The sequence below is a fragment of the Equus caballus genome, chromosome X (assembly GCF_041296265.1).
Source record: "Equus caballus isolate H_3958 breed thoroughbred chromosome X, TB-T2T, whole genome shotgun sequence".
Taxonomy (NCBI): Eukaryota; Metazoa; Chordata; class Mammalia; order Perissodactyla; family Equidae; genus Equus; species Equus caballus.
In genome coordinates, this window is record NC_091715.1 from 43,990,242 (window position 1) to 44,016,051 (window position 25,810).

Sequence of the window (25,810 nt, forward strand, 5' to 3'; positions counted from 1 at the left end):
TCCTGAGGGTAGGGATTTTTTGCCAGCTTTGTTCACTGCTCTATCCCAGACTCTAGGAAAGTGCCTGACACACAGTAGGGACTCAAAAATATGTGTTAAGTAAATGGATCTAAATCTGACCTTCTCTCTGACTCTGGGTCTAATTCTGACCTTGACCCCGATCCTGACTTCTCATTGTTCCAACGCCTACCTCCAGGTCCTAACCATGACAACCTGAAATCCAAGCCTCCATATATAATCTAACTCCATTCCTTCTTTCCTCAGTCTCAAGACCAATGCTGATCCCAAAGCTCCACAGAGCTGCCCATAAACACTGCCCTCACCTGCAAGCTGCCCCTTCCTTGGCTCAGCCCCCGGCCCAGCTGGGCTGAGCACACTTGCCCTGCCCCACAGGTGTTCTGTGCCCGGCTGCTGGAGGAAGCTCGAAACCGCAGTTCCTTCCCGGCTGATGTTGTCCACGGCATCTTCTCTAATATCTGCTCCATCTATTGCTTCCACCAGCAGTTCCTGCTGCCTGAGCTAGAGAAGCGCATGGAGGAATGGTGAGGAGCCCCAGATCTAGGTTGCCCACCCTCCTGACCACTTGCCTGCTGAACCTAGGCCAGATTTGTACATGAGAGTTTATTCTTGCCTGCCCTTTCCTTGTACTGCCTTTCGCAGAAAGAATCAGGCCCTAATTCTGCCTTCTAGGCCCTCCCAATCTAATATGAAACACAGACCAGGACTCAGAAAAACAACAGGGGCCGGCCCCACGGCCAAGTGGTTAAGTTCACATGCTCCACCTCAGGGGCCCAGGGTTCCACCAGTTCGGATCCTGGGTGCAGACCTAGCACCACTCATCAAGCCATGCTGAGGCGGCTTCCCACATAGCACAACTAGAAGAGCTACAACTAGAATATACAGCTATGTACTGGGGGGCTTTGGGGAGAAGAAGAAAAAAAAAGATTGGCAATAGATGTTAGCTCAAGGCCAATCTTCAGAAAAAAAAAAGAAAGAAAGAAAATTACAACAGAATAGCATAGTCCTTAAGAGTATGAGGTTAGGAGCCAAATTGGCTGAGTTCAAATTCCCGCTCTGCCACTTGCTAGCTTTGTGACATTAAGCAAGTTTCTTAAATTACTGTGCTTCAGTTTCCTCATCTATGAAATGAGGATAATAATAATAGCCTACCTTGTAGGGTTGTTTTAAAGATTAAATGAGTTGATACATGTAGAGAGCTTAGACGAGTAGCCAGTATATAATGAGTGCTCAATGAGTGTGCGTTATTGTTATTTGTTATCAGTGCTATGATAGAGCTGAGGATGGAAGGCTGTGGGAATCCAGACAAATGGACCAAACCTAGCCTGGGGCTTAGAGAAGGATTCAGGGAGGAAGTGATACCTGAGCTGAGTCCTGAGGTAGAAGGACAGGGTTTATAGGCAGTCTTCTGACCTCTAGGCTCTCCTCTTCCGATCCTTACTTTGAAGTCTACGCCACCTGCCATAATGGTCTTTCTGAACAACAATCAGACCATGTTACTTCCTACTTAAAATCATCTCCACGCTCCCCACACCTACAGGATAAAGTGTGTCCCTCTCACCAGACTGTGACCACAGAGGGCTGGCATGAAGCTGGTTCCTACGTCTCCCCAGTTGACTGTGACCCCTGAGGGCTGGAACCAGTACTGGTCCTGTGTGTCCCCCAGCAGACTGACTCCTGAGAAGTGTGACCAGACTTGGTCATTTTACCTCGCCTACCAGACAGTGACCCGCTCAGGGCCCAACTAAGTGTGACTCATTTGTGTCCCCAGAATCACCCAGCACAATGCTGGGCACAGAATCAATAATCGGTATATGAAGTGGCCCTTACAGTTGAGGTTAGAGTGGGTATTCCAGGACATGTCATTCCTGGTGATCAAACAGAGCAGACTTGGGGCAGGTGGCAGCCCAGGCCACGGTCTCAGGTCAAGCTGAGCTTGGCCTAATTGGCCTATAAATAAGCAGCATTTCCAAAGGAGCATATTGGTTGAGAAGTAGATTTCCAGGACTGAGATGAGAGCAGCCTGCGTGGGGCTGGAGACCTAAGGAGTAGGGAGATTCTGGAGGACAAAGATCAGCAGGACCATGTCAGCCCCTGCTTCCACCCCAGGGACCGCTACCCACGCATAGGAGATATCCTGCAGAAGCTGGCACCCTTCCTCAAGATGTATGGCGAGTATGTGAAGAACTTTGACAGGGCCGTGGAGCTGGTCAACACCTGGACAGAGCGCTCCACCCAGTTTAAAGTGATTATCCATGAGGTGCAGGTAAGCAGCGAAGCTGAATGGGGCAAACTTGGAGGAGACGTCTGGAGGGACCCAATGGGGGGCTCTGTGGCCAGACCTGAGCCCCTCTGCTTCTGCCTGTCACAGAAGGAAGAAGCCTGTGGCAACCTGACATTACAGCACCACATGCTGGAACCTGTGCAGCGCATCCCCCGCTATGAGCTGCTTCTCAAGGACTATCTGTTAAAGCTGCCGCATGGCTCCCCGGACAGCAAAGATGCCCAAAGTAAGTACACATACCTGGGCCCTGTCCCCCTACCCCCAGACTTAACTCACAAGATCAGCCTTCCATTGCCACATAATTGAGATCCCAGAATAGAACCTCCAAACTGAAAGGCCCACATTGAGGCTCTGGAGTGAGATCCCAGGATGAACCTCCAGGTTGAGATCTCTGCCTGAATACCCAGACAGAACAGTCAGGAGTCCCCCAATCTGAAGTTCCCAACTAGAAGCCGAGAGTTTGAGGGGCATGCCCAGAATGATCCCCTAAAGGGAGCCATCCATTTCCTAGGCTGGGACCGCAAGGCTGACTCCTCAACTTGTCCTCAAATGAAGTTGTCCCAAGTCCAAAATGAAACTGAGCCTGAACTCACAGGGACTGAGGCATCATGCTGAGAGCCCAGACTGACTCCCTTAGACCGAGCCCCTGATTTTCCATACTCCACATTTAGAGCTCCACTCTGTGTTTGCCAGCCACCACCCAGAATGAACCTCCCAAAAGAACCTCCAAGTCTGGGGCTGGCCCCATGGCCAAGTGGTTAAGTTCATGCGCTCCATTTTGGTGGCCCAGGGTTTCGCTGGTTCGGATCCTGGATGCAGACTTAGCACTGCTCATCAAGCCATGCGGAGGTGGCATCGCACATAGCAGAGCCAGAAAGACCTACAACTAGAATATACAACTATGTACGGGGGGGGCTTTGGGGAGAAGACGAAAAAGGAAGATTGGCAACAGATGTTAGCTCAGGTGCCAGTCTTTAAAAAAAAAAAGAAAAATAAAAGCACCTTCAAGTCTGATCAGAGCCCCACAAAATTAGCTCTCTAGAACTGAGCACCCTAGATTGGACCCCATATTTTCTGCCTCCCAGAGTTGGATCTCTAGGCTTAGATACCGCCTCCCCAGACTGAGTCTTCACACACTGAACCACTAGAAGAGTGTTTCATTCTGATTCCTCCAGTATGAGACCCACCCCCCCAGGGTCACACCCCAAAGAGTGCTCCCCAGAGTCTCCCCAACTTTCTCTCCCCCAGGCTGTTATTTCCATTCATTCCTTCATTAATGTAACAGCTATTTACTGAGCACCTCGGTATTCTGAGCATTGTCCTAGGCACAGGGGATACAGAGATGAAAAAGACAGACAAAGTCCTTGATCTCAGGGAGTGTATATTCTAGTCAGGGAGACAGACAATAAGCAAAGTAATAAATACATGGGGGGAACATTAGATAGGTGCTGTGTGTAATTCAGAGAATAAGAGGGTGATGTGAAAGGGACTGGGGGGCCTACTTTAGATTGAGCAGCCTCTCTGAATAGAAGATATTTGAGTCAAACCTGAATAACAAGAAGGGAGCCACGTGCAGATTGGGGAGGAATATGCCCTAGGGAGAGGCAACAGCAGGTACAGAGTTCCTAAGGCAGGGGTTGGGGGACCGGGCAGCAGCTTGCATATCTCTGGACCAACAAGAGGGCCAGTGTGACCTGAGCATGACAAGTGAGGGTAGAATGGTAGAAGTAGGGTTGAAGAGAGGAGCAAGACTTTGAAGGCCAAGATAAGGAGATGTATTTTATTCTGAGTGCAGTGGTAGCCATGGGAAGGTTTCAATTGGGATTACTTGGGGAGAAAGAGAGGGAGCCAAGAGAATAGTTAGAAGCTTTTTGCAATAATGTAAGTGAGAAAAGTTGACTTGGATGAGGATGGTAGTGGTGGAAGTAGTGAGAAATGGTTGGATTCAGGATATATTATATTTAGAAGTAGCACTGAAAGAACTAGGGTGGAATGGGTGTGGGGCTTGGGAGAAGGAGTCAAGGATGACTTGCAGATTTTGGGCTGGTGGTGATGGGTCCTGAGACGAGCTTAGGAGTTTGATTTTGGACATGTTCAAAGTGAGCTGCCATTTAGACAATTAGATGAGTCTAGAATCCCGGGGAGAAAGCTTTGGATGTCATTGGCACATAGACAGTATTCAAAGCCATCAGGCTGGCCACAATCACCAAGGGAGTGAATGTAAATGGAGAAGTAAAAGAAGGCCAAGGACAAAGCTGAGGGAGGTGGAATCAGCAAAGGAGACTTAGAAGGAGCAGCCCTAAAAGTAGGAGGAAAACCAGGAAAGTGTGAGGTCCTGGAAACCACAAAAGATGGGAGTAGACAGTTGTGTCCACTGTACTGTCCACTTCCCAAACTGAGCCCCATCCACCCCACCAGATGGGGCACTTTGCTACCAAATCTGGAACTCTAGAAACAGCTAGAACCCTAGAAAGTTTGATAGCTAAGTTCTACAGACATCTGCAGACTAAGTGCCTCATTCCTTCCCCCCAGTATTAGAGCCCCCACTGAGATACTAGGATGAGCTACATAACCTAAACCTCTAAAAAATCCTTCTAGACTGATTCCCTGGGATGAACCCCATGGACTAACATCTCCAACCTGAGCCCTTAGGCTGAACCCAGTCTGAGGTCCCAGTTATAGATTCCCCACACTGGATCCCCCAAACTAAGATCCCCAAACTGGGCCTCTAGAATGCTGTCCCCACTCGGAGATGTCAGAGTGGATTCCCAGTCAGTGCCCTCAGCCTGAGGTCCCAAAGTGAGATTCCCCCAAAAGAGCTTCCAAGTCTGATCTCCCTGGCCACCATTCTATAGACAGGTATTGCCAAACTGAGCACCCTAGATTAATCCCCCCTTTTATTGTCCCTCAGACCAAGACTTGTAGCCTGAGCCCAAAAGACTGACTCTCCAGATCCATCCCACAGACAAACCATTGAGCCCTCAGACTGGATTTCTAGAGTTCCCAGTGAGAACCCCAAAGGGAACTCTGAGATTGAGCTGCCCAGACTAAGCTCCAAACAGGGACTCCAGACTGTGTTCTTCCTAGCCCAAGTCCCCCAGACTGAAGACCCCTTTTTTCCATCCCCCTCACTAAGCCCTTAGACTAATGCCCTAGATTGTCCCCCAAATTAAGCTACCCATGCCAAGCACCATGTCTGATCTTCCCAGTCTCAACTCCTAGACTGACTCCCCCAGACTGAGCCCCCCATTTTCTACCTCTCAGAGTTGGATTCATGGATTGAGATTCCCAGGCTGAGTCCAGCAGAAAGAGGTCTCCAGACTGGACCCCATACTGAGACCCAAGAAGGGCACCTCAATGCCACACTGAGTCTGCACATTTTATACCCCTCCTACTGGGTTCCCCAGAATAAAGCCTCCCATTTCATGGCTCTCCGCTCAGAGCTCATGCATTCCGCAGAATCCCATGTCCACACTGAGCTTCCAGGACCGAGTACTGCAGTTTTCCTTCCACACTGGATCCCTAGCATGGCATTCCCAAACTGAAATTCCCCAAACGAGTTCCCTGGACTAGACCTCCAAAATGAGCCGCCAGTGTAAGCTCCCTAGACTGGGCCCCAGATGGAGTCCCTTTTACCAACTGTGTGTGCCTGGGCAAGCTGCTCAGCCTCTTGGCCTCAGTTTTCTCATGTGTAGAATGGGGATGATGATGATACCTACCTCACAGAGTTGTTTTGAGGATAAATGAGGTAATCCAGGTAAAGCTGTTAGGACAGTGCCTGGCATGTGGTAAAGTCTCAATAAATATTAGCTGTTTTTATTACTGAATGCCCTAGCTGACACCTTCCATACAGAATGCCCCTAAAATCAGTCCACAGATTGAGTTCGCCTAACTTAGGTTCCTAGTTTGTGCAAATCTCAACCCTACCTGAGTCCCCAGAATGAACCTGAGAGTTTGAGCTTGGCTGACTGAGCTCCCCACACTGAGCCCAGAGATGAACTCCCCAGAAAGGACTTCCCAGTCCAGGTTTCTGAGCTGCGCTGAATGAGAGCCAGCCCGAGATGTGCTCACAAAGCTCCCCAGCCCAAGATCTTAAGCAAACCTCCTTATTTTTTACTCCTCAGACTAAAATCCCCAGGCAGAGCCCCAGAAAGTAACTTCAGGTCTGAGCTCCTCTGAATCATATCTCTGGTTCCCCAGACTAACTCCCCAACTTTCTACTTCCCAGACTGAACTCTGGAGCCAGAACCCTAGACTGGGCTCCCCAGACCAGGCCAGCTGGAACTCCTGGCCACAGCTGCCTACCCTGAGCCCAAGACTCAACTCCAAACCAAGAAAGATCCTGAACTGCCAAGCTCAGACCAGGCCCCACCAAAGCTTCCAGACCAAGCTCCCCCAAACTGCACTCCCTAGCCTGAACTCCCAAATGAAATCCTGGACTGACATCCCCACACTGAAGCCCTAGACAGAGCCCACACACACTGGAGCCCTGGAAATGCCAGTCTGCACCCCACACAAGACATCTCCAGACAGAGTTCCTGATAGCAAAGCCTCTAGTCTCAGCCCAGTGGCATACGCAGGCCTGAGCTTGTATGCCCACACCTTGCCAGAGTCTCCTTCCTGTCCCCTTCCCTGGGTACCTCCTACCTCCACCACCCAGCATGCCCCCTACCCTGGGGTGGGGAGATGCAGAATGTGTAGGAGAAAGGGCAGCTGAGAGAGCAGCACCCACTCTGATGTCAACTCTGCTGTCTCCCAGGTAGACAACGTAGGGCTGCCACCTCTTCTCTGAGTCTCAGTTTCCTCATTGGACAAACAGGCACAACTGCACCTATCTTACAGGGTTGTTGTGAGGATTGAGGGAGCTAATTTATGCAAAGCAGCTATTGGGACGCCCCAGAGAGGGTGGTGAGACCTTGGCCCCATCCTAGGGAGCTCCTAGTCTACTGAGGGATACAGATATATAAATGCACAATGAATACACAGTGTGACTAGTGGGACAGAGGGGAGCAAAGGGGAATGTGGGAGCCCAGACAGGGCCCTAACCCAGCCTGGGAACTCAGGGCAGGCTTACTAGAGGAGGTGAGCTGGATCCAGAAGACTGAGTGGCAGTTGGCCAGATGAAGCAAGACAGGACATATTTAAGGAGATGCAAGTGGAGAAAGTTAGAGATGTCAGCAGAAGCTAGATCACCAAGGGCTTTGAATGCCAGGCTAAAGTGCTGGGTCTTTACCCTACAGACATAGGGGAGCCATTGACAGATTTGAGCAGAGGAGTGACAGGAAGCTGTGTGTGAGAAAGTTCCCTCTGGCAGCTAGGGTGGAAGAGGGGTTGGAGATTGGAGGCTGGCACCTGAAAGGCCTGAGCTGGGACAGGGGCCACGGATGTTGAGCACCAAGACTTGGTCATGGAGGGAGAGCCTCCCAGGAAAACAAGACTTGGTTTGCCAACCATATGGACCCTCTTCAGATTCACCTGTGCTCCTCCATTACAGGCATATTTTCTTAGTGGGACAATCCAGCATCATACAGACAGAGTGGAGTACAGCGCAAGTGGGGTGCAGTGCAGCTGCAGCTGGGCCTCAAGTGTGGGCAGGATTTGTTAGTGTGTGGAGATGTATAGGGACTTATTTCAGTTTTTCTTCCTGATGATACCTGGTTACTATAGGAAATATGGAAATTACAGGAAAGACGAAAGAGGGAAAAAAATCACCTATGATGCAAGCCCCCAGAGAATAAGCATGAACACATTTTGACATATGTTCTTCCTGGTGTTTTTAATACATATATATTTGTGAAATTGAAATCATTTGGTATATCCAAGTTTATATCCTTTTCTTAAAATATTCTGAGCATTTCACAGATTATGAAAAAACCTACGTAAGCATCACTTGTAGAAGTTTAGTATTCCATTATATGCATGCACATTAATTTATTTAACTGAACCCCCTACAGTTGGACATTTTGTTTCGGTTTGACACTGTTGTAAACACCAACTGCCATGAAAGTGTATTCGTACATAGAACATGTATTTTTTTAGAATAGAGTCCTATAATCAGAATTATTGAGATAAAGAATGGGATCACCTCTTTGTTTCTTTATATGACTTTTTCTGATTGTCAAAGTAATACATGTCCTTTGTCAAAAATATGGAAAATACAGAAAAATCTAAAGACGACAATAAAAACCACCCATAGTCTCACCATCCAGAGACAACTTCTTAACCATGGGTATGTTTTCTTCCAGTTATATATGTAACTATTATTGTTGTTACTTTTAATGGTAATAATAATCTTGTTAAGCTTGTGTTTTATTGGCCGCCAGCTATTCCGTGTACGATGATTCTGCTATTGTGGCTTTAATTCAGACAATTTCTGATTTTAAGTGATGTTGCCATGGACAGCTTTCTGGGATGGCGAGGGTAGGGTCAGGCCAGGAGGAGGTATTCACGGAGCGGAGAAGCCCACAAGAGCCTCTTCTCTGCTCGTCCCTCATCTGACCTCCCATTCTTCCCTCAGAGTCTCTGGAGCTGATAGCCACAGCAGCAGAGCACTCTAATGCTGCCATCCGCAAAATGGTGAGTGGCCCTTCTAGTCCTTGCCCTTCCTTGGCCACCCACCTGTGGTGTCCCTGTCTTGGTGGGACTTGTGACTTGTGGACATCTGAGGGGAGGCAAGCACCCCAAACCTGCCTTTTGCTCACTGTCTTCTACCAGGAGCGAATGCACAAGCTGCTGAAGGTATATGAGTTGCTAGGGGGTGAGGAAGACATTGTCAGCCCCACCAAAGAGCTCATAAAAGAAGGCCACATCCTTAAGCTATCAGCAAAGAATGGGACCACTCAAGACCGATACCTCATACTAGTAAGTGGGGTTGTGGGTGGGCCACGTCCCCACATACACGTTAACCTGGTACTCACTCAAGACTATACCTCCTGCTAGACATTCTTTCCTCTATTAACTCATTGTATTTTCACTGCCTATACTAGGATTTTTTTTCTCTACTTTACAGATGATGTAACTCAGACTTAGAGAGAAGTAACTTGCCCAAGGTCACGCAACTAGGAAGTGACTCCCATGCCTAGGCTCTTTCCTTGCAATCTTTGTGCCTAGTCTGGGCTGTTTTCTCCATCTATTGCCTTGAGTCCCCAGCAATAAAGCTTCAGGGGTCCTATAAGGTTAGGGAACTGGGCCACACTCCTCGTGGGTCATCCACACATACATCACGAACCTTTTCCTTCCTAGTTCAACGACCGCCTCCTTTACTGCGTGCCCAGGCTGCGGCTCCTTGGCCAGAAGTTTAGCGTGCGGGCACGCATTGATGTAGATGGCATGGAGGTGAGCACCAAGAGGTGGGAAACGGGGACCTGGAGTGGGGCCTTGGTGCTGAGAGGAACAAAAATGTCCTTGACTTTGACCCCAAGTCTGTGTGTGCATGTGTGCAGAGGGCAAGGGTCCTATGGAGCTCAGTGGGCCTCACAAAGCCTCTTTCTCCTTCCATTCAGCTAAAGGAAAGCTCCAACCTCAATCTGCCTCGGACCTTCCTGGTGTCAGGAAAGCAACGCTCCTTGGAGCTCCAGGCCAGGTACTTGTCCTTGCCTATACCTTCCCTCCAGCCCCCTCTTCCCTTCAGATATGCTGAGGCATTCTAGGCCTAGTGCCAGGTGACAAGCTACCTCCCTAGGGAAGAGATTGTTCCAGAGAAAGGGTGGGTGCCTTTCCCCAAAGATGCAGGCTTGCTCTCCTGGTGGGCTTTGTTAGAGGAGAGGGAAGAATGAGATATTAATCCAAACATGAATAACAACAACGTAAATAGTTTATTGTAGATTCAGAGATTTAAGAGAAATAACAACCAAATGCAATGCTGGGTCTATGATAGGAGCCTGGTTTGAGAAAAACAGCCCTAAAAGACATTTATAAGACAATAGGGAAAATCTGAATGTGAACTGAGCTTTGGGGAATTATTGCTAACTTGCTCAGGTATGATAATGGTATAGTGGTTATACAGGAGAATGGCTTGTTTTTTGGTGATGCGTGCTGAGGATTTAGTATCACAATATCTGTAATTTATTTTTAAATGATTTATCAATCAAAAAATACATACATATCTACATATGCACACATATATACATACATATATAAATATATAGTAATATGTACACATATATATGAAGTAAATATAGCAAAATATTTTTAAAATTTGCATCTATATAGTGGGTATATATTTAATGTACTTGTGCGATCCTGTCTGCTTTTCTGTGTGCTTGAAATATTTCATAATAAAAATTTAAAAAATAATAACAAATTTGGGGGCCGGCCCCATGGCACAGCAGTTAAGTTCTCACATTCCGCTTCGGTGGCCCGGGGTCCGTGGGTTCAGATCCCGAGTGCGGACCTATGCACCATTTAGCAAGCCATGCTGTGGCAGGCAACCCACATATAAAGTAACATGGATGTTAGCTCAGGGCCAGTCTTCCTCACCAAAAAAAGAGGAGGATTGGCAGCTCGGGGCTAATTTTCCTCAAAAAAAAAAGTAAATAAATAATAACAAAAATAAAAAATAATAATAATAATAATAAATTTAAAAATAATGCCCAGCCACTTAAACAAAGGGGTTTTCACCTCCGTCTTCTACTTGAATGATTATAATAATAGCTCACATTTAATGAAGACTTGTTCTTATGCCAGGTACTGCTTTGAGTTAATTTTAACTTAAGTTTAAATTAACTAGTTGAATCCTTAAAATGACCCCTGAAGTAGCTACCGTTACCGTCAACCCCCATTTACAGATCTGCTTCTGACAGGGTGCAAGGAAGTGGGAAATGAGAGTCAGAACACTCATTGCTGGCACTGCATGGAGGCGGGAAAGATGAATATGGGCTAGAGAGTGTCCTCCTGGAGAACAAGAGATGGGAGCTGGGTTTGAAGCTCCTGGAGACTTGAGAGAGCATCTGGGAGGGCTGTAGCTGGGGAAAGCGAGAACAAAGCTGACAACAGGACTGGCACATCCAGGGGAGGGCAGGTGTGGGGCCCAGTCAGGCCTCAGCAGAGCCTGCGTGACAAGCCACGTGACTGGGACACATTTGTCTGCTGGGAGGATGGGAGGGGGAGGGGGCTGCAGGGGGATGCTGGGCCCAGAAAGGTGCACCGAGTGGTATAGGGTTTCCTCCTAGTGGCAGAGGGAAGGCATGGAGGGTTTGCTTTACAATCACTTGTACTACCTTTTAAGAAAAATTTTTTTTAATTTTTTAATTTTTTAATTGAGTTATTGATAGGTTACAATCTTGTGAAATTTCAATTGTACATTAATGTTTGTCAGTCATGTTGTAGGTGCACCACTTCACCCTTTGTGCCCACCCCCCACCCCACCTTTCCCCTGGTATCCACTAAACTGTTCTTGGCCCATAATTTTAAATTCCTCATATGAGTGGAGTCATACACAGATTATCCTTCTTTCGCTGGCTTATTTCACTTAACATAATTCTCTCAAGGTCCATCCATGTTATTGCAAATGGAATGATTTTGTTCTGTTTTGCAGCTGAGTAGTATTCCATTGTATATATGTACCACATCTTCTTTATCCATTCGTCTGTTGCTGGACACTTAGGTTGCTTCCACGTCTCGGCTATTGTAAACAGTGCTGCAATAAACATTGGGGTGCATAGGACTTTTGGGATTGCTGACTTCAAGCTCTTTGGATAAATACCCAGCAGTGGGATGGCTGGATCGTATGGTAGTTCTATTTTTAATTTTTTGAGGAATCTCCATACTGTTTTCCATAGTGGCTGCACCAGTTTGCATTCCCACCAGCAGTGTATGAGGGTTCCTTTTTCTCCGCAACCTCTCCAACATTTGTTGCTATTAGTTTTAGATATTTTTGTCATTCTAACGGGTGTAAGGTGATATCTTAGTGTAGTTTTGATTTGCATTTAAGAAAAATTTTTAATGAAAATTTTCAAATATCCAGAAAAGTAGAAATACAACAAACACCCACATGCCCATCACTGGTTCTCAACCTTGGCGACACACAGGAATTAGATGGGGAGCTTTTAAAAAAAATACTGATGGGGGCTGGCCAGGTGGCATAGCAGTTAAGTTCATGCGCTCCGCTTTGGCAGCTGGGGTTCGCAGGTTCAGATCCTGGGCCCAGACTGCTCATCAAGCCATGCTGTGGTGACATCCCATATACAAAATAGAGGAAGACAGGCACAGATGTTAGCTCAGGGCCAATCTTCCTCACACACACACACACACACACACAAAATACTGATGTCTGAGACTCAGCCTAGGAGAGACTCTGATTTGTCTGGGGTGTAGCCTGAACATGCGGAGTTTTAAAAGCTCCCTAGGTGATTCTAATGTGTGCACCAGGGTTTAGAATCACTGACTTATGAGTGAGCAACTGTTGACATGCCATATATATCTTCTGCTGAACCATTTTAAAGTAAATTACAGACATGATACTTCACCCCGATATACTTCGGCACGCATTGCCAAAAACACTATGTGGCTCTTAAAAATCAAAAGCAATATTGTTCACTGCAAAAAAATTAGGAGTTAGAAAATATATATGAATAAAACAGATTTTTAAAAAAACAATACAATCAGAATAAAGTAAAATCCCTTAGAACTGTATCACCCAGAGATAACCAGTGCTGATGTGTGGGCAGAATCCCTTTCAGGCCTTTCTTCTATTCACATGTGTATGTGTATATATACACAAGCATAAACACAGTGTTTTCTTCCCATATTTTATTATGAAAACTTTCCAAAATACAGAAAAATTTAAAGAATTGTACAGTAAACACTCATAAACCCACCATATAGAGTCTACAAGTGTTAGCATTGTGCTATATTTATCAAAAATGTATCCTTGTATCCATCCACTAATCCATCTGATTTTTTTTAATGCATTCCAAAGTAAGTTGCAGGCATCACTCTACCTCACCCCTAAATACTTTGGTGTGCATATCATTAACTGGAGTTCAGTATTTGTTTAAGTTTCCTTTCTTTTCTTAAGGTAAAATTTTCATACAGTGAAATATAGAGGTCTTAAGTGTACCCTCAATGAGTTCTGACAAATGTAAACACTTGTGTTACATATATTTTTAATCAAAATGGAATGCTATGTGTATTTTATACATGTTGTTTTCATTTAACATATTATAAACAGCCTTCTACATCATTCATGTTCACTGGCAGTAGTGAGGTACCATCATTTTCTTTGTTTTAAAGATTGGCACCTGAGCTAACATCTGTTGCCAATCTTTTTTTTTTCTCCTTTTTCTCCCCAAAGCTCCCCCAGTATATAGTTCTATACTCTAGTTGTAAAGTCCTTCTGGTTGTGGCATGTGGGATGCCGCCTCAGCATGGCCTGACAAGTGGTGCCATGTTCGCGCCCGGGATCTGAACCGGTGAAACCCTGGGCCGCCAAAGCAAAGCACGCAAACTCAACCACCCAGCCACGGGGCCAGCCCCTCATTCCTTTTTTTTAACCTGATCCCTTTGTTGGGCACAGGCTGCTTCAAATTTTTCACTACAATAAATAGCATTGCAATGGACATTCTTGTAGCTAAATATTGACTCACATCCTTAATTTTTCATGAAGTGGTTCTGAGGATGTAGTCAGACTTTCATATTAGAAAAATACTTTTTTTTTTAAAAGGTTTTATTTTTCCTTTTTCTCCCCAAAGCCCTCCCCCCCTCAGTACATAGTTATCTATTTTTAGTTGTGGCATGTTGGATGCTGCCCCAGCATGGCTTGATAAGCAGGGCCATGTCTGCGCCTAGGATCTGAACCAGTGAAACCCTGGGCTGCCGAAGCGGAGCGCGCGAACTTAACCACTCGGCCACGGGGCCAGCCCCTAGAGGAGTACTTTTGATGTCTGGTGTGTGGATGTGGAAGGGGATTAGAAGAGGCCAGGTGGAAGTCAGCAAAGAGGCTGGGCCCTGTTCCTAGTGAGCAGCTGATGGGGCTGCACCAGGGCAGAGGCCTTGGAGACTGCAGGACAGACAGAGAGTCAGGGAAGGAGGGAAAGTAAGCGGCTAACTCACACTGATGGAGCACCTAGCATAATTAGGGACTGTCACTTCAGTTACTGCTCAGAACAACCCAGACTGATTGTTATCATCTCCATTTTACAAGTGAGGAAAAATTAATTGCCCTCCTTTCTCAAACTTTACATTTCAGCAACAGGGAACTATTTATGGTTTCTTCTATGTCCCATACTCTTATGCACCCACACCTCACCCTTACCCCTTTACCTGAGGCCTAGCACCTCCTTGAGGAAACCTTCCTTAGTGCTCCCACCCAAACTCCAGGCTGGGGCAGGTCTCATCTTCTGGAATCCTCAGCCCTGTTTTCACTCTGTCACAGCACTGATCCCCCTGTATTGTCCCTGTCTCCCCACTAGACCATGAGTTCCTTGAGGATAGGGTCCTCTCTGAGGCCCAAGTTCCTAGCACAAGGTCTGGAAAGTATTAGCAACTGTTGAAATATATAAACTCAGCTTAAATAACTTGCCTAACGTCACATGAGTAATAAGTGAAGGAGCAGAGGGTGAAACCCAGGTCTGTCTGACTCCAAAACAGCTGCTCTTTATCACTCCACTTGCTTTTGATTGGTCTGCCTAACCCAACTTCTTTTTTTTCCCCCAAGGACTGAAGAGGAGAAGAAAGACTGGGTCCAGGTAACATCTAAGAAGGCTTTGTGATAGGGGGCTGGAGGAGTATTAACAGGTTTCCTAGGGGTTGGTGGACTCTCCCCCAAACTCACATCTGACCAGAATGCGCCTGGACACTTGCCTTCCAACAAACTTTACCATTCCTGTTTTACAAATAAGCAAACTGACGTCTAGAGGTTAAGCAGAAACTCTCAAATTCTTCCTTTAGAAAGTGGGCTCCTCTGAGGGTGTAACCCCCGTGAGGTAAGCCCTGTAAAACCTTAAGCCCAGGAAGCGGCCAGGATGTCCCTTCCCAACTCCAGGTCTCAGTTCTTATATTTGTGAAATGGAGGAAAGGGATCAATGGCTGAAAAAGGGACATCCTCAAGGTCATATGCCTAGCAGGGGGTAGAGCTGAGCCTAGAACCCAACTTTTCTGACTTCAGGCTAGGTCACAGGAAGGTGAGGTGAGGGTGGAAATGGGTGCGTTCTGAGGTGATCTGACCTCTCATGTCTTACACATCCTCCCCAGGCCATCAACTCCACCCTCCTGAAGCATGAACAGACGCTGGAGACCTTCAAACTATTGAACTCAACGAACAGGGAAGATGAAGACACACCCCCTAACTCTCCAGTAAGTGTCCCTACCCTCTACCCCTGCACTGGAACCCCTTCCAGGCCTCCAAGTCCCCACCTTACCTTGAGATGCTCCTCTCCCCTTCTCAGAGAGTAAAGCCCAGAGAGGCAGTGCATGATCTCAGAAGCCCAGTCTTCTGTTGGTAGGGCCACAGAGAAATTACTGGGGAAACCGAGGCCCAGAGAATAGAAGTAACTTGTCTTTAGTAGCACAGTGAGGTAGGGGCAGAGCCAGGACTCAAAGGCAGGTCTTCTGAATGTGTCCGCTGTCTCCCAGTGATGATCCAAATCTTGGGGCAGGGGCAAGGGCTGGCTGGACTGGGCTGGGGAGTAGCTGACTCTGAACTGGGACCTGGCCCTCTCTCCAGAACGTGGATCTTGGGAAGCGAGCGCCTACGCCCATCCGAGAAAAGGAAGTCACCATGTGCATGCGCTGTCAGGAGCCCTTCAATTCCATCACCAAACGCAGGCACCACTGCAAGGCCTGCGGGCATGTGAGTGTTGGGGGACAAGGGAAGAACTAGGGAGGGGACAGGCTGGCAGCCTGAAGGCCTACTTCTGAGTGGGCACCTTTCAAGGGGGGTGAGGCCACAAGTCCGCTGTGGGAATTGGTACTGAAGGGGAAGGCCTGCTGGAATCAGGCTGCTCTTGCCTGCTTGCCACCCCAGGTGGTTTGTGGGAAGTGCTCTGAGTTCCGGGCCCGCCTCATCTATGACAACAACCGCTCCAACCGTGTGTGCACTGACTGCTACGTGGCCTTGCACGGAGTGCCCGGGAGCAGTCCAGCCTGCAGCCAGCATACACCCCAGCGCCGGAGGTCCATCCTGGAGGTAAGAGCCAGGCCCCCAACTAACCTCCCACACTGACTACATGGGCCCCAGCCACCCACCCAGTGTGCTTGAGGCCTGGGCATCTCTGAAACTGTAGGGTGCCATGTACATCCACTGAACAAGTGACCCAGGCTTGGAGTGAGCAAATGAGTGCAAGAGTGAATGAAAAGAATTCTTTTTTTTTTTTTTGAGGAAGATTAGCCCTGAGCTAACATCTGCTGCCAATCCTCCTCTTTTTGCTGAGGAAGACTGGCCCCGAGCTAACATCCATGCCCATCTTCCTCTGCTTTATATGTGGGACGCCTACCACAGCATGGCTTGCCAAGCAGTGCCATGTCCGCACCCAGGATCCAAACCGGGGAATCCCGGGCCGCTGAAGCAGAACATGCGCACTTAACCGCTGTGCTACCGGGTCGGCCCCAAGAATTCTTATTTAAGTGCTTTAGACATTTAATCCCCGCAGTAACTAATCTATGCATGCTATTACTATCCCTGTTTTACAAATGAGGAAACTGAGGCCCAGGGAAGTTATCTGCTCAAGTTACACAGCCAATGAGTGCCAGAGCTGGGATTTTTTTAAATTAACAAATTACCTTTTCTTATCACAAAGTAGGCTGTGTGCACTGAAGATTAGACAATATAAACAAAAATAATAAAAACACCATATTCCTTCTATCCAGAGATTACCACTATTACCACTTAACCTTCCTATCTTTTTAGGTGTACGCAGATACACACATTTCACTTTTGTTTTTGTTTTTTAACCCAATCAAGGTATTTATTTAACATTTAAAGAATGCTTACCCTGTGCCAGGCACTATTCTAAGCACTTTGGGTATATTAACTCATTTGATCCTTTCAACAACCCTTTATGCTCTCCTTCCAAGTCAACACATTTTCATCTAGAGTTGAGATTCTGAGCCAGACTGCCTCATCCAACCACCCATCCACTTACCCACAAGGCTAGTTTGCCTTTCGCTGAGTGTAGGGAATGCATGTGTGATGAAAGATGAAAGAAATGGTGAGGTGTAAATGCATACATGTCTTGAGGAATAAATGGACTGATGGAAGAAAGAATGCCTGACTGGCAATTGAGTGCCCTCACTGAGAGCTGTACATCCCTCTCACCAACTCTCAGAGGCAGCAGCCATGGCCCAAGTCTGGCAGACAAGCTTAGCTTTGAATCTCAACTCAGACTCACTGGGTGACGCTGGGCACATCACTCCTGCCACCTGAGCTTCAGCTTCCTCATCCGAGATTATGGGAATGGCAGTCACTGCTCTGAGGGATTAGTGGAGCCAAGAGGAGCCAGGCTAGGCCTTCCATCAGCATTGATGCCTCCCCCTCAATGTCTCTGGCCACAGAAACAGGCCTCAGTGGCTGCGGAGAACAGCGTCATCTGCAGCTTCCTGCACTACATGGAGAAGGGCGGGAAAGGCTGGCACAAGGCATGGTTTGTGGTCCCTGAGAACGAACCCTTGGTGCTGTACATCTATGGCGCCCCCCAGGTGTGCATCCTACTCCTTCGGGTCCCTTCAGCCACCTGGCAAAACCAGGCTGCTCCCCTTCCCCCTGTCCTTGACCTCTCCTTTGGCTTGGGCTATAGAGTGAGCCTAAAGGAAAATCAGAAGCCCCACCCTTGTGAGACAAAGACAGGCTAGAGACAAGGTTTGTGGGTCAGTATATATAGGAAAAAGTGTGGTGAGTTGAGGGGGCTAGCTTCCTGGAGGAAGCCAGAGTGGAGACAGGGCACTGCTGGGTCCAATGTTGAATGGGAAAGAACATGCAGATGGGGGCAACAGCCTAGGCAAAGGCCTTAAAAGATTATCTGCTATACGCTAAAGACGAGCCCTGCTGGTTTTGGGTGTGGGAGGAAACAGGTATTTGAACCAGCCTGCATTCTAGTCCCAGTTCAGACATTTTCCCGTTGCCATCAGTGGAGCCATGGAAGATTCTTGAGCAGGGGAAGGAAAAGAGGGGCTTAGCAGATGCAAACCCAGTGAGAAGCCCAGCCCCAAGGTGACCCTGGCTCTGTCCCTGCGACAGGATGTGAAAGCCCAGCGCAGCCTGCCCCTCATTGGCTTTGAGGTGGGGCCTCCCGAGGCAGGGGAGCGGCCTGACAGACGGCATGTCTTCAAGATCACCCAGAGCCACCTGAGCTGGTACTTCAGCCCTGAGACAGAGGAGCTGCAGCGGCGCTGGATGGCTGTGCTTGGCCGGGCAGGCCGTGGGGACACGTTCTGCCCAGGCCCCACACTGTCTGAGGACAGGGAGATGGAGGAGGCACCGGTGGCAGCCTCAGGAGCCACTGCTGAACCCTCTGAAGGCCCCCAGACCCAAGACAAGACCTAGAGGGTTTGGAGGGAGCTGGGGCCCCCTGCCCCACACTCTAGCTGCCCATGTCCGATTGGGGGCCCCAGCCCCCTCCCTCCCAGCTCAGTCAATACTTGAACTCCCATCATGGGCACTTTCAATCCTGAATGCTGGGTCTTGGGTTTTTTAATTCACCTTTTCACAAAACGTGGGCTTTTAAAACAAATATTCCTACAGTGATGTTAATTTTTTAAATCCCTCTCGCCAGGGAGGGTAGGAACTGTTGCTAGACCCGCCTGAATTAGGCCATTTTTTCCCCCATCCCCTTAACACCCTACGGATCCTGCCTCCACCCAATTCCCCCCAAAGCACCAGAGCAAGAGACCTGGATTCAAGTGCCAGCTCTGCCCCCTCAGCCAGTGTCTTCACACGTATGATGCTATGTGGGGTGGTGACCAGACCCCTCCTGCCTCTCCCAAGGCTTATAGCTTCTACTCAGCCTCATGGCTACCCAGTATTTTATCGTCCAGACCCATGGCAGGGCCACAGGGCAGGACAGGTAACAGGGGGGAGGACAATGGATACTCTTTGTTTTGTTTTTTTAAAGAAAAATACAGTTTATTTCGGGCTTACGGAAACTTTCAGAGTGCTGTCTCTCTTCGTTCATCTGTTTGTTTGTCCTAAGTACCAGGCTGCTAAGGTGGGCCCAGAAACTGCTCCATTGCTGAGCTCTGAAGCTCAGCTCCCAGAAGGCTGATTCCAAGGCTACTCACAGGTCAAGCCACAGATTAAACAATAAGGTCTTACTTACTGAGGTCTTAAGCCTCATGCGTGGGCTTGGATGGGATGAAGAGTTTGGAAAGAGGTTGGAGGCAGCAGAAAACAAAGCCCAGGTCTCCCAAGCTCCCCACCTAGCCAAGGTCTTAGACTTCCTGAAGGAGCCCAGGGCTGGAGGCTGGGCTGCAGGAAGGGGACATTCCTGAGAGGTTCCAATTTCTGGGCAGGGATAGAGAGCATGTGTGGGTGTGGGTGTGGTGGGGGTAGAGAGCTGGGGGGGGGGGTGTGTGTGGAGGAGGAGAAGAGGGAGAAGTACCACAGCTACTTTCATTCACATCTTTAATCTCTTGTCCGTTTGCATGTTCATCTCACCATTCCTGAAGCAGGAGTACTGGTTCTCTAATGCTGAGTATTGGTTCTCCTGCTGGTCCTCTCCCTTCACAAATCCACCTGCCCACTGTCAACCAGCATTTAGCTTCTCCTCCAGCCACACCCACACCCACTCATCCCTCCCTCTTCACACTGACTGCACCCAAGAGGCACTGTGCTGGGAAACCAGGCCTCATTACTCAGTAACTTAAGGCCCAAGAGGGTGTGCTGAACCAGGTCTCACCACCCCAAGACCACAGACCCTAGGGCTCTTCTTCCCCTGGAAGGAGCTGGACAGAGGAATGGGGAGCAGGTGGAGATCAGATAATCAGTCCAGAGGTCCCACAACCCTCCAAAAACCCTACAAATGAATCTCAAAACAACTAGCAAACAAGGGTCCAAACCATTTCCAGTCCCACTCATTTCTTTCTCCGGACAATGGTCCAGCCATCCTCCACTATATCCTCTTCCTTAATAGTCTTGGAGTCTTGACCAGAGGGTTCAGGCTGGGAGCAGACCCCATCTGTAGCTGTCCCATCATTCGTAGCTGTGACCTGGAGAATAAATACAAGAGAGAGCTAAATACAACACCTCCTGGCTGCGGCCACTGGAGACCCAGGCTCTCCTCCCAGCTTTACAAGGATTGGCTGTGTGACCTTAGGAAAGTTCCCTGCCATCTCTAGATAATACAACCACCACCGCTACCCAACTCCCCATCACTTCGCTGTGAAATCAGCTGATCTCCCAAACAATTGGAAAATATCTGCATATCCCCACCCAAGGGACACCCCCTTCACCTCCATCTCCTCCACGCTGTCCGCATCCTCATCCTCATCAGTCTCTCTGGCTGTCGTAAGTGCAGTGGCTCTGACCTTGCATTTTCTTTGGGTGATGTGGGAGGCCATCTCCTTTAGAGCAGCTCGATCACCCCTCTGGAAATGGGAGAACATGGTCTGCAGCTGCTGGCTCACCTACCAAAAAAACATTCAACCAGTTGGATTTTCTCGAGAACCTACAATACAACCAACCTGTGTTTGCAGCAACAGTGGGGAGGGACTTGGAATTTTCCAGAGAGAATGGGCTCTTTCCTACCCAAAGAGTTCACTAATGAAGCAACTACATATGAAGGGCTCAGGTAAGGGCCTGAAGCATTGAAGGAGGGCTTCCTAGGAGAGGAAGGCACTAGAACTGGGTTTGAAAGATGGAAGATGTAAAAGGGAAGGCAATCCCAGCAGAGAGAGTGATGTTAACCAGAGCAGGGGTGGAAATGTACCTGGCCTGACCTCCCCTTGGGATGGAGGTGAGGAAGAGACCTAGCTGAGAATGATGGATGGAGAGAAATAAAAGAGAAGAGGCAGGGTCTGGAAATGCCTGTAAAGACTAGACTTTTTCTTTTAGGCAATAAGAAGTCACAGCACGTTCTTTTGCAGTACTCAAGAAAAGAATGGTTAGAGCCAAGAGTCTCGGCCTAAAACAGACAGTTTAAGAGAAGAAAGACTGCAGGCAGGGAGATGGCAGTTGTGTCCAGGATATACTCACCTGGGGCAGACTTCCATCCTCCACAACCGTATCAAACTCATTCGTCATGAGCTCCCCGAGGAAGTCCTCCACCTCATCTAGCTCCAAGTCAGCTGAGTAGGAAAGGACAGGGCCCTTTGGTCAAAGACCAGCCAACTTCGTCACTCCTGACTGCTACTCTTCAGTACCTAGTTGGTGGGTCCACATCTGGTTGGTGCGTAATGGTCCAAACAGTGAGCCTTTTATTCACTGAAGCACTCTGCATTCCAGGGGTTTTTTTTCTTTGTTTGTTTGTTTGTTTTTTGAGGAAGATTAGCCCTGAGCTAACATCTGCCAATCCTCCTCTTTTTGCTGAGGAAAACTGGCCCCAAGCTAACATCCATGCCTATTTCCTCTACTTTATATGTGGGACGCTAGCAACAGCATGGCGTTTGCCAAGCGGTGCCATGTCCACACCGGGATCCGAACCGGCGAACCCGGGGCTGCCAAAGCGGAACGTGCGAACTTAACCGCTGCACCACCAGGCCGGCGCCACCGGGCCAGCCCCGCATTCCAGGTTTTAACATTTATTTTCTTTTTAAAAAAACCCAAACACTAAATATAAATACCTAATTTCCAATCTCCTACATCCTACTAAGCCCTCTATTCCCACAGCCGACTAGCCACACTCACCCTCTTTCATCCGGCCTATTTTAACCAGCTTCCTCTCTCTGTGACCTTGAGCAAGTTACATATTCATCTCTGTCCCTCAGTTTCTCATCTGCAAAGTGGGGCTAATAGTGGCAGCCTTGAAGGTCTATTATGAGGAGTCAGCCAAACAATGCCTAGCACAGGGCAGATCCATAATCCATGTTAATTCCCATCACTCAAGAGCTGAAGTTTCTGAAGTTCAGAGACCCTTCACAACTGTGGCTCCACTGATACAGGAGGCCACAAACCAATGAGATAGGTAAGAAGAAATAGATCTTAAGTACCTGCAATGATGAAATCATCAGAGCCTTGACACCAACATCCTCCTGTGTGACTTTAGCTGAGCCTTCCTCTCTAGGCTTCGGTTACCTTATGGGCCTACACTCTGAATTAGAGAATAACTCAAGAAAGTCTTCCACAAAGTTCCTCACTCTCTCTCCCCTGGGAGAGCTCATTCACCCCCTTGGCTTTCCCTACCACTCCAACCTAATATCCCCCAAATCTGTCTCCAACCCAAACTACTCTCCATCTGTTTCACAGGTGCCTCAGAACCTCCATATCCAAAGCCAGACTCATTACCTAACCCTCCAAACCTACTTCTCATCCTCCAGGTTTCCTCTATTCCATGAAAGGCACCTAATCCACCCAGTGACACAAACCAGAAACCTGCCTACTTTTCCCTCTCCCTCTACAGCCAAACAATCTCCAAGGCCCTAATCCATCCCTTCTTTTCCATGACTATTGCTGCTGCCCTAGTTCAGGCCTCCTCATTTTCCAGACAGAAACAGCCTTCTAATCAGTCTTTCCCTCTCCAGTCCATGCTCCATATTGATTACTTTCTAAACTTTCTAGCCAGCAAATCCCATCCTATTACTCACCTTAGAACCTACCCATGAATTTTTATCACCTACTGCAGTGTTTCATATTCTGCTTTTGATAAATAACTGTCCTGCTGGCTTTTAAGGGATGCTGTCCATAGAAAGCTAATGAGAAACAAAGGTAAACAGGTTTCTTTCTATTGGTTTTTATCCTTACACGAGGCTTTACTATGTTAATGATTATTGTGACTTTTAAGAAAGAACTGAAGAAAAGAGCTTTTCTTACATAACTTAACTGGTGAAGCCTTTTCTTCACTGAGCATCTAAGGGAACTAGTCTTCCATAGCATGCATTTTGGCAAACGCTGACCCAAAGAACAACATCAAAGGCATGGAAGGCCTTCCATGTCTTACCCTTTTCCAAGGGCCTCTCCATCCCACAGCTTCATTTTCTACCACTCCTCCCCTCCACAAACCCACAAGAACACACACACCCTTACTCCAATCCTGAGCTCCCTGCCACTTTCCAAATATAACACATAATCTCATAGCACAGAACTTAAACATTTGAGTGTTTCTCCCTCTGCCTCCTCCACCTAGTTAATTCCTTCTCATCTTTTAAGACTCAGCCCAGTCACCACTTCCCCTAACAACTTCCAAAAGAAGCCTCCTCCTCCCCAGTCTCATGTTACCCAAGCACCCTGAGCTCCTCTTTATTAGAACATGTATAGGGGCTGGCCCCGTGGCCGAGTGGTTAAGTTCGCGCGCTCCGCTGCAGGCGGCCCAGTGTTTCGTTGGTTCGAATCCTGGGCGCGGACATGGCACTGCTCATCAGACCACGCTGAGGCAGCGTCCCGCGTGCCACAACTGGAAGAACCCACAACGAAGAATACACAACTATGTACCGGGGGGCTTTGGGGAGAAAAAGGAAAAAATAAAATCTTTAAAAAAAAAAAAAAAAAAGAACATGTATCACCCTATGTGTAAACACCTATTTACTTATCTGGATCCCTCACTAGATGGTAAACTTCCTTGAAAGAAAGGACTCTGCCTAATGTCATCTCCAAGACCAAAAAAATGAATGAAGAATTTTGTAAAAATAATACTACGCCAAACGCCCTCTGCAGGGCCCCTTATTCTTATATGACCCTCAAGACACATCAAAGGTGTAGATCTTTGCTGTCCAAATAGCCAAAAGTGGTTACTGAGCACTTAAAATGTGCCTAGGCCAAACTGAGATGTGCTAAAAGTGTAAAATACTCACCAAATTTTGAAAACGTAATACTAAAAAAGGATGTAAAGTATCTCAATAACGTTTTATATAGACTACATGTTGAAATATTTTGGATAAACTGAGTTAAGTAACATTAATTTCATCTTCTTTTTACTTTACTAAAGTGGCCGCTGAAAAATTTTAAATTACATGATGTGACTCGCATTCTATTTCCATTGGACAGCGCTGGGGTGAATACTTTTATACCCATTTCAGGAACTAGAAAACTGAGTCTCAGGAAGGTAAAATGACTTGTCCGGAGTTACATCATGAGTCAATGGCACAACCTGTAAGGCCTCCGAACTCAGGATTCTGACCCCAAAGCCTGGATTCACTCCACCTCGCCCTGGGGTACCAAATGACAATTGCTCAAGAGGAAGTGCGGGCTCACCAGGACCGGCCTCCTCCTCCCCACGTCCCCAAAGACAGCTCGCAGCGCCTCACGTTCACTCACCATTGCGGAAGAAGTACTCCTCCACTGCAGCCCCCAGCCACTCGGCCTTCTCCTGGCTGTGTACGCCCCCAAAGCCATTCTCCACAGCGATCTGCGAACACAGGCCGAAGCCCACCACGTCAGCCCGGGAGCCAGCCTGGGGTGGCGTAGAGGTTCGCCGTTTACGCCGCCCAGCCAAGCCTCAGGCGCCTCGCCCGCCCAACTGCCGTTCTGCCTCAGGCCCTAACCTTTATCCTGGCCGCGGCCCCACTCACCTGCAAGGCCGGCCAAGCCTCCAGCGCGGCGCGGACGCCAGCCCGGAAAAGGGCTCGCAGGTCTTCCCCAGCGCCGGCCATCATCCGGCCGCGGACCACATGGGCCCAAGCGACCCAATCCCTCCGCAGCACGGCCCAGGCAGAATGAGTCGGAAGCCGAGCCCGAGAACGCATATGTGCCTTTCCGCGGACTTGGCAGCAAAGCTAGAGCAATAGGAAAGTCTGTCAGAGCAATCGATGACACCAAGACAGTTAGGCGCGTTTAATAATGAAATCAAAGGAAGTAAGAAGTGGAGGACGCGTGGGATCATGGGCTCTGGACCTGTGGGTACTGCGCAGAAAAGATGCGGGAAACTTAGTAAAGATACAGATTCCAGACCCTGGGACAGAGGAATCAACCTCAGAGAGCATAACCTAAAAATCTGCATTAAAAAAACCATCCTCCCATCTATAGAACACTGCACCCGACAACAGCAGAATACACGCTTTTCTGAAGGGCATGTGGAACATGAACAGACCATATACTATGTCATAAAGCAGGCCACAATAGATTTAAAAGAACTAAAATTATACAAATTATGTTCTCTGGCCACATGGAGTGAAATTAGAAGTCAATAACAGAAAGAAATATATGACATTCACAAATATGTGGAAATTAACACACTTCTAAATAACAAATGGGTCAAAGGAAAAAATTATAAGGGAAATTAGAAAACATCTTGAAATGAATGAAAATGAAAGCACAGTACACCAAAATTTATGAGCTGCAGCTAAAGCAATGCTTAAAGGGAATTTTATGGCTATAAACACTCATATTAAAAAAGACGAGGGGCGGCCCCGTGGCATAGTGGTTAAGTTCACACACTCTGCTTCAGTGGCCGGGGGTTTGCCAGTTTGCATCCTGGGCATGGACCTAGC

The 25,810-nt window shown here is 47.9% G+C and overlaps 2 protein-coding genes across 2 annotated transcripts in view; one reads left to right on the forward strand and one right to left on the reverse strand.

The window, feature by feature from the left end:
* The window catches only part of FGD1 (FYVE, RhoGEF and PH domain containing 1), a 39,801-nt gene extending 20,423 nt beyond the window's left edge, over positions 1-19,378 (forward strand). Inside the window, exons 6-18 of the mRNA XM_001493780.7 lie at positions 394-542; positions 2,128-2,284; positions 2,390-2,528; positions 8,820-8,878; positions 9,017-9,163; positions 9,545-9,637; positions 9,805-9,884; positions 14,958-14,988; positions 15,494-15,595; positions 15,966-16,091; positions 16,266-16,427; positions 17,792-17,935; positions 18,474-19,378. Coding sequence (XP_001493830.5) covers positions 394-542; positions 2,128-2,284; positions 2,390-2,528; positions 8,820-8,878; positions 9,017-9,163; positions 9,545-9,637; positions 9,805-9,884; positions 14,958-14,988; positions 15,494-15,595; positions 15,966-16,091; positions 16,266-16,427; positions 17,792-17,935; positions 18,474-18,779 — 1,695 coding nt within the window. The 3' untranslated portion in view covers positions 18,780-19,378. The remainder of the gene's footprint in view (positions 1-393; positions 543-2,127; positions 2,285-2,389; positions 2,529-8,819; positions 8,879-9,016; positions 9,164-9,544; positions 9,638-9,804; positions 9,885-14,957; positions 14,989-15,493; positions 15,596-15,965; positions 16,092-16,265; positions 16,428-17,791; positions 17,936-18,473) is intronic.
* Positions 19,379-19,839: 461 nt separating this feature from the next.
* On the reverse strand, positions 19,840-25,227 carry TSR2 (TSR2 ribosome maturation factor). Its single transcript, XM_001493761.6, has 5 exons — positions 24,893-25,227; positions 24,639-24,729; positions 21,426-21,517; positions 20,684-20,857; positions 19,840-20,440 (listed from the first exon to the last, which is right to left on the reverse strand). The coding sequence occupies exons 1-5, from the start codon at positions 25,064-25,066 to the stop codon at positions 20,306-20,308; spliced, it is 666 nt and encodes a 221-aa protein (XP_001493811.4). The 5' UTR covers positions 25,067-25,227; the 3' UTR covers positions 19,840-20,305.
* Positions 25,228-25,810: the final 583 nt, after the last annotated feature.

Coding starts and splice junctions, on each gene's coding strand:
- TSR2 (XM_001493761.6), bottom strand. CDS start 25,066: ATGCGTTCTCGGGCTCGGCTTCCGACTCATTCTGCCTGGGCCGTGCTG. Junction 24,730..24,892: donor AGGCTTGGCCGGCCTTGCAG/GTGAGTGGGGCC, acceptor CTGTGTTCGCAG/ATCGCTGTGGAGAATGGCTT. Junction 20,858..21,425: donor AGGATGGAAGTCTGCCCCAG/GTGAGTATATCC, acceptor TTTTTTTGGTAG/GTGAGCCAGCAGCTGCAGAC.